The 10,911-nt window shown below is 68.2% G+C and overlaps 2 protein-coding genes across 2 annotated transcripts; both read right to left on the reverse strand.

The window, feature by feature from the left end:
• Positions 1 to 23: 23 nt before the first annotated feature.
• Positions 24 to 6,037, reverse strand: MSL1 (MSL complex subunit 1). The gene is made up of 8 exons (XM_051640601.1): positions 5,569 to 6,037; positions 3,107 to 3,330; positions 2,351 to 2,730; positions 1,588 to 1,652; positions 1,248 to 1,315; positions 903 to 1,027; positions 745 to 817; positions 24 to 664 (listed from the first exon to the last, which is right to left on the reverse strand). Exons 1-8 carry the CDS (start codon positions 5,710 to 5,712, stop codon positions 574 to 576), a joined length of 1,170 nt encoding a protein of 389 aa, XP_051496561.1. The 5' UTR covers positions 5,713 to 6,037; the 3' UTR covers positions 24 to 573.
• Positions 6,038 to 6,876: 839 nt separating this feature from the next.
• On the reverse strand, positions 6,877 to 8,959 carry LOC127394233 (uncharacterized). The gene is made up of 2 exons (XM_051640075.1): positions 8,814 to 8,959; positions 6,877 to 8,264 (listed from the first exon to the last, which is right to left on the reverse strand). The coding sequence occupies exons 1-2, from the start codon at positions 8,957 to 8,959 to the stop codon at positions 7,679 to 7,681; spliced, it is 732 nt and encodes a 243-aa protein (XP_051496035.1). The 3' UTR covers positions 6,877 to 7,678.
• Positions 8,960 to 10,911: the final 1,952 nt, after the last annotated feature.

Consider the following 10,911-nt stretch of genomic DNA (forward strand, 5'->3'; position numbering starts at 1 on the left):
ACAAACAAAAAAAAAACCCCACGTATTGTGCGCAGAGGGTTTCTATTTCACAAAAAAAAAAAAAAATTTGTTTTCAAACTCTCCCCTCTGACCCCATCACGGCCACCCCAGAGGGGGGGGGGAAAAAGCCCCCCGAGCGGTTTCCCGGCACTTCCCGGTGTCCGGCCCCTGGCTGGGAGGAGCGCTGGGACCCCCGGCAGCGCCACTGGTGCCACCGGGACCCAAACTGGTGCCACCGGGACCCAAACTGGTGCCGCTGGGACCCAAACTGGTGCTTATGCTGCTCCAGCTGGACCCGAGCCCAGCAGGACACCCCGGACACGGGCCCGGCCCCGCTGCCCCCCGTGCGCGGCTCAAAGCCCCGTGTCCCGGCGGCACCCCCCGGGCAGGACGGGTCTGGGATCCTCCCGCTGCCCCGGAGCGGCCGGTGGGAAACCTCAACGGCGCCGCTGAGGGACAAGTCCAAGGAACATGTTGCAAAACCCAAGAGAACAAAACCAGGGGCACGGAGGAACGAAACCATCGGTCACAGGAGAAGGCAGGGGAGGGCGGCGGCACCTCCCGGCGCTCCCGTCACTTCCGGCAGGTCCGGTGCGGGGTCTGCTTCTTCTGCACCTCCAGCCGGCAGCGGCTGCGCTCGTCCAGCCAGGGCAGCTCGAAGTTCCTGCGGGAAGAGCCGCCTCAGCGCCCGGACAGCGGGGGGTCCCCCCGAGCAGCCCCGCCCGGCCTGCCCCCGGTACTCACTGTGGGGTCAGTTTTGGTAAGGGCCGGCCAAAGGCGACGACGGGCAGGTACGGGGTGATGAGCAAGCTTTCCACTGTGGGGAGACACCAGAGGGTTACACACCCCCTGCCTACACCCCCCGCTGCGGGCAGCCCCCCTGCCTGCCCCCCAGCACTCACCATCATCTGGCTCAGGGAAAAATGAGGTAACTTCAGGCTCCGACTCCTGGATCCCTTTCCTTTTGTACATTCGGAGCTGCAGCCGCTGTAGGATTCTCTGTTCCCTGATCCGCTGAATGTCCCACCTGGAAGACGCGAGGCCCCAGGCAGTGAGGATCCACAGGCAGCGATGGGGGAACATCCCTTCTCTGGCAACATTTCCAGTTCCCATCCCAGCTGGACCCTGGGCAGCCGGATCCCGTGTCCCCTCCCCTGGGTGACACCCTGGGGCCCTTCCCTGTGGAGGGGGCACAGACCACCCGCCATGCCAGGGAGCCGGGTCCCCACCACCCTCTTGGCTCCCACCTTTTCCTTCGTTTTTCATCCAGCTCCAGCTTGGCGTGCCGTTTGGAAAAGACGCTGTCATCCAGGTTCTGCAACGACAGACAGGGATCAGCCCGGCACTGGCAGCACCAGCACAGCCCAGAGCTGGCAGCCAGGGCCACCATGGCACGGAGATGCTGGTGCTTCACCCCAGCCCAGCCCTCCAACCGCAGCCGGGATGTGCCGCACTCGTTGTGCTGCACAAAGGGAAGAGGCGCTGCCAGCAGCGACCGCCACGAGCTGCTGTCCAGGAGAGGTGAAACACCCAGGAAGGCACCCGTGGCAGCAGCGGCTCTGCTGGAGGCCACGGCAGCACACGTACCTCCAGGATGTCCGAGGGGTTGGGGTCTCTCAGGGGCTCCACAACATGGTCCCTCCAAGACGGAACTGCAGGGTGAGAGGCCAGGCTGTTACCCCACACCAGGACCCCCACGGCTTCAGCCCCCCCCGCGCCATCTCACCGCTCCTTTCCAGCCTGTCCCACCTCTGGGGTGCACGGCTCAGCACCCCCAAACCCTGACCTGTGCCGGGCTGGGCAATGCCACCAGCTGAGGGCAGCCAGTGCCACTGTCACTGTGTCGTGTCCCCCCCCAGCCAAGCATGCCAGCAGAATGGAACCACTCCAAGCTCCCCCGTGCCAGGGTGCCCAGCCACCCGGCACAGCCCCGTGCTCCCCATCGCTCACCACGCTGCGGGACATCAGCCAGGAAGGGGCGGCCAGTGGGACAGGACCGGGTTTGGGGACAGCAGGTGACCCCGTGGAGGAACCCGTGCTGGCACAAGCCAGACACGTTTCCCAACTGCCAACAGGAAGTTGCTTCACTCCTCTCTCAAACAGGCGCGCTGGCTGCCCGGCAAACGGAGCAGGACCAGCATCCCTGCCCGGCACGCTGCCCCCGGATCCCAGCAGGGCCAGGGCAGGGCAAGCTGGAGACGTGGTTCAGCAGGGCCACAGCACCAGGGCTGCTACCGGCCACTGCATCTGGGGCTCTCTGCCCTTTGCTGGCTTCCCAATCCACCAGACCCTGCTCTGGCCACCGGCTCTGCCCCGATGCCGGCACCACAGCCAGCTCTCCTGCTCTTACTTGCTACAGTCTCCTCCTTCTTTGGGGAAGGCTCCCGCAGCGGCGAGGGGGGCGGCTGGTGCCAGCGGCACAAGTACATTTCCGTGGTTGAGAGATAGGGCAGGTCGTCTGCCTCGCTGCTGAAGAAGCTCTTCTCCTTGGGGTGGGCACCAGGGCCCTTGGGTGGGGCTGAGACTCGGAGCGGGGTTTCCAGGAATGACCTGGGTTTTTCTGGAGTCTCTTGGCTCCGCAGTTCTCTTTTACAAACAGTTTCAGACAAGGAGCTGCCCGATTCCTCCTTCCCTGGGGAGTGCTTAGAAGTTTTACTCTTCACTTTTGAGAACTCGGACACCATTTTTTTAACAGGCGTCTTCCTCTCCACACTCCCAAACGTCGGCTTCCTGCGGGAGGAAGAGGAGCTGAGCCTGCTGTGCAAATCCTTGCCCTGCTCCAGGGCTACCTCCTCCCCCCCAAACCAGGGCTGCCATTCCAGGGCTGGCTGGAGACAGGTTTCCAGAGGCAAGAGGGGCTTCCCCAGCATTTCAGGACCCCATGCTCCTTGCCCAGGCTTTCACAAGGTACCCCCCTACCAAGACCAGTGCTCAATGGGATGCACTCCTAGTGCTGGACAACCCCTCCAAGTGACACCAGGGTCACTGGGCTGGCACCTCCATTCGCCATGTGGTGCCAGCCCCACGGATGGAGGATGAAGCCATGGGGAAGGCTGTCCCCTTCCCTCCCCCAGGCCCCACAATGCCCCAGCACAGCACCCCCTACCTTTTGTGTCCCTTCCCATTCCTGCCATAGGGGAAGTGCTTGGGCTGCAGGGTTGGGGGGGGCTCCAGCAGGTCCTGAGGACACTCCAATGGCAGCTTCTCACAAGCCTCTGCCTCCGGCTTCTCATCCACTTCAAAGCCCTGGAAGATGCGGTGCTTCTCCCGCTCGCTGTCCTTCTTCACCAGCTGCACCCGCCTTTCCATGCGCTCGATCCGCGCCAGGAGCTGCAACACAGGGCAAGAGCTCACTTTGCGGGTGCCCCCTGCATGTACCCCTGCCCCCCCAACCCTGGGCAGCTGCCTGCACCATGCCCTGCCTACACATCCCATAAAGAGGAGGGAAACACCCAGGGAAGAGCCAGTCCCCAGCAGCTTCATCTTTGCCATCACCCGCTTGCGGAAGCGCCCCAGCACACAGCAGGTGCCACCCTGCTGGGTGCCCCGCCTGCTTTCTGCCTCTACCTGTGCCTGTCCAGCATTCACCTGGCAACTTCTTGGCAATGCTTGGGGGGGCAGGAGCATATTTGTGAAGAGCCCCTCAATAGCAACTGAGCCACCCCTGCTCGGGCTCAGCCAGCACCGCAGGCTTCCCAGCACACTGGGAACACCACGCGTCCTGCCTGTGCTCCCAGAAGGGACTGGAGGCAAAGGGCAACATCTGCCACCAGCATCACACCCCTGGATGGCTTCACTGCAATGCTGGTGGGGGCTAAGATCTACAAATAGCACAAAATGGCCACTTGCTCCCTATCTGGCACTGCCAGTCCCTGTGGCAGGAGGGTTGTAGCCAGCTGCAAACCCTGCAGGCTTTGGGGAACCATTTGGGGGTCTCAACTACTCAACTGCTGCATCCTCCTCAAGTGCAAGCAGCACCGTTGGGCCAGGCAGGAAGAAGGCAGTTTGTAATTAGACATGGGCTTCATTACAGAGCCAGCAGCCAGCTTGGTGATCCCTGCCCATTGTCACCCTGCTCCACCAGCCATTTGGAGGGTCTGCTTGGCAAAGCACAGCAGGGAGGGTCCCAACAGCCCCCTGGGGACGTGGCTGCGGGGGATGACCCAGCTCTGGGGACCAACCCCCCATTCCCACCTGCCTGGTGCACCCAGGGTTTGCGGGCTCCCTCCCCCCGGCTGCTTCACCCCCTCGTTCCCTCTCTGCAGCGGCTCCTCCATGTTGGAGGCCCCGGCACACACCGCAGGGATGCGGCCAAACCGGCTGCACCACGTGGGGAGGCTCTTCCCGCCGCAACCGGGGCCGCAGCAACCGCCACCGCCGCAGCGGGGCAGCCGGTGGGGACGGCACGGGGGCGGTGCGGGGGGAGCGTGCGGGCAGGCTCTGCCGCATCCCGGGGCAGCGCAGGCAGCGCCCAGCGCCCGTCGGGCAGGGCAGAGCGGGCACGTAAAGGGGGCAGCGCCCAGCACCTTGCAGGGCAAAGCAGGCAAACACCGGGGGGGCTGAGGGGGTGACCTTGGGGACGGGGGACGGGGGACGGGGGGGGAGCCCTAGCTCTGCAGGGTGCATGGGGAGGTGACAGCCCCCAGTCCAGGTCCCAGCCCCGCGGTGACGCGGCCCCTTTAAATTAACCCCCGGTGGGGCGGGCCGGGCCGGGGGCCGCTCAGCCCCCCCGCGGCGGGCCCGCTGCCATGGCGACGGGCGGCGGCCCGTTAACCCCCGCCGGCCCGCCCCGCCCCGGCCCTTTGTGCCCCCGCCGGTCACCCCGCCCCCCGCCGGCCTTTGTCTGGGGGGGGGGTATCGATACCTTGGGGGTATCTACCCTCTTAGGGGGGTAATAAGCCTGGAGTGCTTGGGGGGCAACAATCCCTTGGGGGGGAGATTATTGCCTTTGGGGGGGGCCTGTGAAGGGGACATTAATTCCGGGGGGGGGGGGGGGCATTAACCCCCTGAGGAGACCTATCGGTATCTTGGGGAGGGCAACTGATGCCCCCCCAGAGGAGTATTACTCCCCAAGGTGGGGAGGGCATTAACCCCCTGGGTGCTGGGAGGGCCTTATTGCCCAAAGGTGGGGCATTAACGCCTGGGGTTCCACGCAGGAGGGAGGCACTAACCCCCACTGACCCCCCTGGGGTGCCAAGGGGAGGGGGCACTTACCTACTGGTGGTTGGAAGCCCCCGGGGTGGGGGGGGCGGGCATTAACCCAGGAGGGTGGAGGGGTAACCTCGCGGATAAGGGGTTAATTTCGCGGGTGGGTGGGGTTTAACGCTACGGGGGGGGGGGGGTTGACCCCGCGAGTAGAGAGTTAACCCCGGCGGGGGGGCAGGGGGGAGATCCTCGCGCGTGGAGAGGGTTAACCTCGTGGGTGGGTTAACCTCGCGAGTGGGGAGGGGTTAACCCCTGCGGTGCCGCTCTCCCGCCACCCCCCGTGTCTCCCCCTCTGCCGTGGAGGAGTGTTAACCCCTGCGGCGCCGCGCTCGCTCCCCCCGCCGCCCCCCCCCCCAGCCGTACCGTGTCCCGTTCGGCCTTGAGCTCCTCGATCTGCCGCTCCTTGGCCTGCAACTGCTGCTGCTGCTGCTCGATGAGGTCCAGCTGGAGCAGCAGGATCTGCCGCAGACAGGCCGCCTGCCCCGGCGAGCCCCCGCCGGCCCCCATCCCGCCTCTCCGCGCTCCGCTCTTCCACTTGCCCTCGGCGGGCGGCGGCGGGCCCGGCTCTGCGGGCCCCGCTCCCGGCCCAGGCCCCGGCCCCGCCGCGCCCTCCCCGGCGCCGCGCCCGGGCAGCACCGCCTGGTAGCGCGGCCGAGCGCCGGCATCCCCCGCGGCGGCGGCCTGCTGCTTCCCGCCGGCCGGCGGCCCCGGCCCGGCCCAGCGCTGCTGCTGCTGCTCCGCCGCCGCCGCCACCCCGCCGCCGCGGCCCTTGTGTGCCCCCAGCGGCGGCAGCGGCGGCTCCCGGGGCCGGCGGGGCGGCGGGCGGTGCGGCGCGGAGCCCTCCTCCTCCTCCTCCTCCTCCCGCCCCCCCCCGCGGCGGCTCGGCCGCCCGGAAGGCCGTAGACCTCATGGCCGGGGCCCGCCGTTCCCCACCGCCCCGTTACCGGCCGGCGACTGAGCGCAGCGGCTGCCGCCACCGGCAGCGCGGCCCGGGGGGCGGCGGGGCCCCGCCGCCATCAGCGCAGCGCATCCCCCGCCCCGGGGCCGCGGGGCTGCCCCGCCGCCCCCCCTCCGGTGCGGGGCAAGAGAGGGGCCGAGACGGGGCTCACGCGGAATGAAAGGGGAGGGGGGGGACGCGGGTCGGTACCGGGGGCGGGTCGAAGCCGGGACCGCGCGGCGGCCCCCGGTTACCTTTAAACCGGGCTGGGTGCGCATGCGCCAGCGGCGGCCACGGCCGGGGCGGGGGCGCGGGTGGGGGGGACGCCCGTGGGCGAGGAGGGGGGCAGGAGGGGCCGGGGACCCCCACCCCTCACCGTCACCTCCCCGGACGTGGGGTGGTCTCCACGCGCGGCCAGGCCGGTCCCGCGGGGGGGCGGGGGGTGTCCCGGGCCGGCAGTACCGGGGCGCGGCCGCCCGGTGGCTCCCGAGTGCGGCGGCTCCGCCCGCTGCTCGGCGGGGTCCCGCGCACCCCCGGCCCTCCCTCCGCCCGCGCGGGTCTGGGGGGGTCGGCCCGGCTGCACGGCGAGGGAACCCGGGGGGGGCGCGGGGAGACTCTGCCTCAGGGGAGCGGGGGCGGCACCGCCACGATCCTCCCACGCCGGGGGAGCGGGGGGGGGGGTCCCTCTCTGTGAGGACGGGTTTGTCCTGCGAGAACTGGGCTCCCGTCAACACCCCCCCCCCGAGCACCCCCTGTCCACGGGGTCTGCAGCCCCCCCCGTGCACACGCACACACATGCACACAGCCCTGCAGTTCCTTCTTTACATGTGAAAGTGCGTGTACACACACACTCCCCGACAGAGACTGCAGCCCCAGCGCACACTCGCGTTTCTATGTACACACATGCACGCGCATACACAGCCCCCCCGCAGTGAGCGACTGCAGCCCCCGCTGCGGGCACCCCGCACCCTGCAGGCACTGCAGCCCCTGCACACACACCGCCCCGCACTGCAGCCCCTGCACACACGCACGCACGCACACAGCACTTCCCCCCCCGCCCGCTGGATAAACACACACACACACACACACACACAGAGACCGTAGCACACGGGGCCGCGGCACTGGGGACACACAGGGGACACGCAAGGCACGTGCCGGGGCCGCGCAGGGGACACGTGGGGGACGTGCCTCTGCAGCTGCATTGCCCGTGGGGTCGGGGGGTTCAGTCCCCTCCGCCATGCTGGCCGAGCCACGCTGGCGATGCCGCCACCCCCACAGCAGTGTGGTGTGCAGGGGACGCTCCGTGTCACACCAAGCCCGTCGGACACGCGTGTGTTCTCTTCCGTGCTCCACCACACGCGTGGCCATACTCCAACATAGCTCAGGCCACAGTTGAGCACACGCGTGTCCCACCTCGAGTGTAGGTTTTTCCGTGCTGCTGCACATGCACGTCTGCACTCCAGCACAGGTCAGGCCACCCTTGAACATACATCTGGCCGTGGTCGAACACACGCGTGGCCACGCTCCAGCACAGGTTCAGCCGTGATCATGCACACGCGTGTCCGTGCTGGTGCGCAGGGCCGGCCAGGCTCGCCCACGCGTGTCCAGGCGGGCGCAGGGGTCCCGCAGCCCCTCGGCGCTGCGGCAGCCCCACGTGCGGTCCGGCGGCCGCCCGCACATGGCTCTGCAGCGGGGCCGCCGCGCGGGGAGGCTGCTGGGGCTAAAAATGGAGCAGGGCTCACATGCCAGCGCCACGTGACGCCCCAGCAGCTCCCTGCGATGGAGCGGGGCTCCCTGCACCCGGAGAGGAGGAGGAGGAGGAGGTGGGGAGCACCCGCTCACATGGGCTGGCACAGGCGCCAACTGCCCCCCCAGCCCGCGGCCGCCGTGTCCCCCCTCGGGTGGGGTGGGGGGGCGCTGCGGGGGCTGCCCCACATTCCCACGGAGCTGCGTGTCGGGAATGCAAACTGATGGGGTGATGGAAGCGTGGGAAAGGGGAGCGGGTTCCCCGTCCTGCGTGGTCAGGGTCGGGGGTTTGTGAAGCCGAAGGAGCCCCCGAAGCTGCCTCTGCCCTCCCCTCTTGTGGCTCAGGGATCCAAAGAGCCGGAGATCCAGGGATCGGCTGCAACAGGAACACAAACAGCAGCACGGGAGTAACGCGGCCACGGCCAGGAGGGGCGGAGAGCGAGGGGGGGCCAGCGCCACAGCACCACCCCACAGCTGGGGGCCGTAGGGATCCCCCCCACCTGTCCCAACTGCTGTGTGGGCGTTGCCTGGACCGGGGCACCCCAAATGGTGAACACACTGGGGACCCCCCTCTCCTGGTGCCCCTGCACCCCTTCTGCACCCCCATGTCCCAGCATCCCTCTGATCTTGGGGTCCCTGCACCCCCAGATCCTTCACCCGTGCACCCTCCTGGACACCTTGCACCCTCCTGAGGTGCATTCACCCCTAAATCCGGCACCTCTGCAGATCTGTGTATCCCTGCACTCCCAGATCCTGCCCTGGGGTCCTTGCACCCCCAAATCCAGCCCCCCCTGCCCTGCCTGAATCCTGCACCCCCCAGACCCTGCATCTCCCAGGGTCTCTGTCCCCCCCACCCAGGTCTGCCCCACGCTGAGGTGCTGTGGGGTGCCCCCACCCGCCCCCGGCCCGGGCCTGCCTTGTTTACCTGATTTTTTTTCCCTTTCCGCAGGGAGGGGAAAGGCGAGTCCTGGCAGCGCGGAGCCCTGGGCCCCGGCCAAGAGCCGCGGGGACGCGCCAGGGCTGCGCTCGGCTCCTCAGCCACAGATCCGCTGCTGCACGGCAGGAAAACATCCCAAAACCCTGCGCACCCGGCCCTGCCAGGCACCCTGTAGGGGGGTCCTGCCCTCCCACCCACTGCCCTCAGCGGAACCCCATGCAGATGAAAAGGGGTGTCAGAGGTGCAGGACCCCCCCAAGCAGGGTGAGACCCAGTACCTCCCGTTCGTTTCCTCCCCCATAACATAGCACCTATGGCTGGGAAACTGAGGCACGATGTGCCCCAGGGTGGCACAAGGACCCAGCCAGACCTGCTGTCCTTGACCCCATGGGGATACTGCAGCCCCAGAGTGGGTTGGGGGGCATCTGAACACGGGGGAGTCCTGGAGCTGCAGTGCTGGGGGGGAAGGGGTCTGCACCCTGCCGGACCCTCAGTGCCCAATCCGGGAGGAGTGCAACAGGCAGGAACAAAGCCCTGTCCCTAGCAGAGACATTCCGCCCCCCCCCCCTTTCCTGGAAAAGGTACAACAAGGTAAACAACCCAGAGTAAAAATAAATCCCTGCGCACGCAGGCGTCGGGCGGCGAGCGGAGCGCACCCTCACGTGGCACCGCCGCACGGCACCGCCGGCAACCCGGGCACCGGGGCACGCGGCCGATGGCCCGCAGCCCAGCCCCGCCACCGGCACCCCCGTCTGTCCCTGGGGGGCAGCAGGGTGCCCGCTGCAGGGGAAGGGGCTGGGGACAGCCCCTCTGGGCGGATCGTTGCAGCGGTGGGCTCGGGACTGCGCAGGGGAGGCAGCTGGGGGACGTGGGAAGGGGCACAGGCACGTGTCCCGCTGGGCAGGGCTCACCTGGCACCTGAGTGTGGTGGCATGTGATGATTTTGGGGGGGGCTTGAGATGCCCCATCTGTGCCATGGACAGGTTGGCATGGGCACTGACATGTCGGGGTGTGTGGAGACCCACGGGGAGCCCCTCTGCAAGGGCCCCCAGGACAGCTAATCCATGGGGCTGCCGAGGGGCTGGCGCAGGGCACAGTGGGCATGTGCCTGGCTGCAGCACCCTGCCATCCTGGTGGCTTTGGTGGCCCCCTTGCCCATCCTAGCCCCATGGCAGGATCCCCCAGGAGGACCCCACAGTGGGAGCCCATGGCAGCACCCCATAGTGGAACTCCATGAGCTCTATCTCATCCCTTCTGGCCCTGCACCCATGCTGGGGACCCCCAGGGGTCTGGCTGAGCACCCCCGTGCAGGGCCCTGGGCCGTGCACGCGCGGGGTTGTTTTCGGAACCGAGATGAGTAGCTGGGTCACAGCTAATTGCCACGGCCCGGGAACGTGCCGGGAGGGGAAGGAGGCTCTGTGCCGGTGGCACCTGCACGCCCAGGGCAGCCCAGGCACAGGTGTGCTACTGGGATGGGGCAGCGAGGGCCCCCGCTCCAGGACAGGTGGCCCCCCATGTCCTCTGGCCCCTGTGCCAGCCTGGCCCCACACATCCTTCCGGGAGCCTGACGGGGTTTCTCCCTGCCGGAGGTGCCAGCTGCAGCCTGGCCACGGCACCGCGCAACGCCCAGTGAGTCAGGGCAAGGGCACTTCCTGCGGAGTGCTGGGGTGTCCCTAGTGCCACGGGGCACCCCGCGATCCAGGAGCACCCCCAGAACCCTGCGAGACTCCCTGGGGGCCCCTAGCTGAGGAGCAGCCCCACGCACCCACCAGGGCTGGCACTGGGAACTCCTCAAGGGGCAGAGTTCGGATGTCCCACCCCAGCATCCCGCAGACTCCCGGCACGGCCGGGGCCCCCGCAGGATTAGCTCCAAGGGTTTCCTGGTGCTGGGATGTTCATGCTCTCCTCCTGGCTGGGGATCAGGGCAGCACCCAGCATGTGGCAGCCAGCAGGGTGCTGGCATCCCCTGAAACCCCCCCTGGGGCTGTGAGCACCCACAGAGACCCCTCGGGTTGGCTCCGGAGCCATGACCCAGATCCCGGGCAGCGGGCACAGCACGTCGCTGCAGCCCCGCGGCAGCCGGGAGC

Source organism: Apus apus, chromosome 25 (assembly GCF_020740795.1).
Source record: "Apus apus isolate bApuApu2 chromosome 25, bApuApu2.pri.cur, whole genome shotgun sequence".
NCBI classification, from domain to species: Eukaryota; Metazoa; Chordata; class Aves; order Apodiformes; family Apodidae; genus Apus; species Apus apus.

Coding starts and splice junctions, on each gene's coding strand:
- LOC127394233 (XM_051640075.1), bottom strand. CDS start 8,959: ATGTTTTCCTGCCGTGCAGCAGCGGATCTGTGGCTGAGGAGCCGAGCG. Junction 8,265..8,813: donor GGAAAGGGAAAAAAAATCAG/GTAAACAAGGCA, acceptor TTCCTGTTGCAG/CCGATCCCTGGATCTCCGGC.
- MSL1 (XM_051640601.1), bottom strand. CDS start 5,712: ATGGGGGCCGGCGGGGGCTCGCCGGGGCAGGCGGCCTGTCTGCGGCAG. Junction 1,316..1,587: donor ACCCCTCGGACATCCTGGAG/GTACGTGTGCTG, acceptor CTGTCGTTGCAG/AACCTGGATGACAGCGTCTT. Junction 818..902: donor TTTCCCTGAGCCAGATGATG/GTGAGTGCTGGG, acceptor GTCTCCCCACAG/TGGAAAGCTTGCTCATCACC.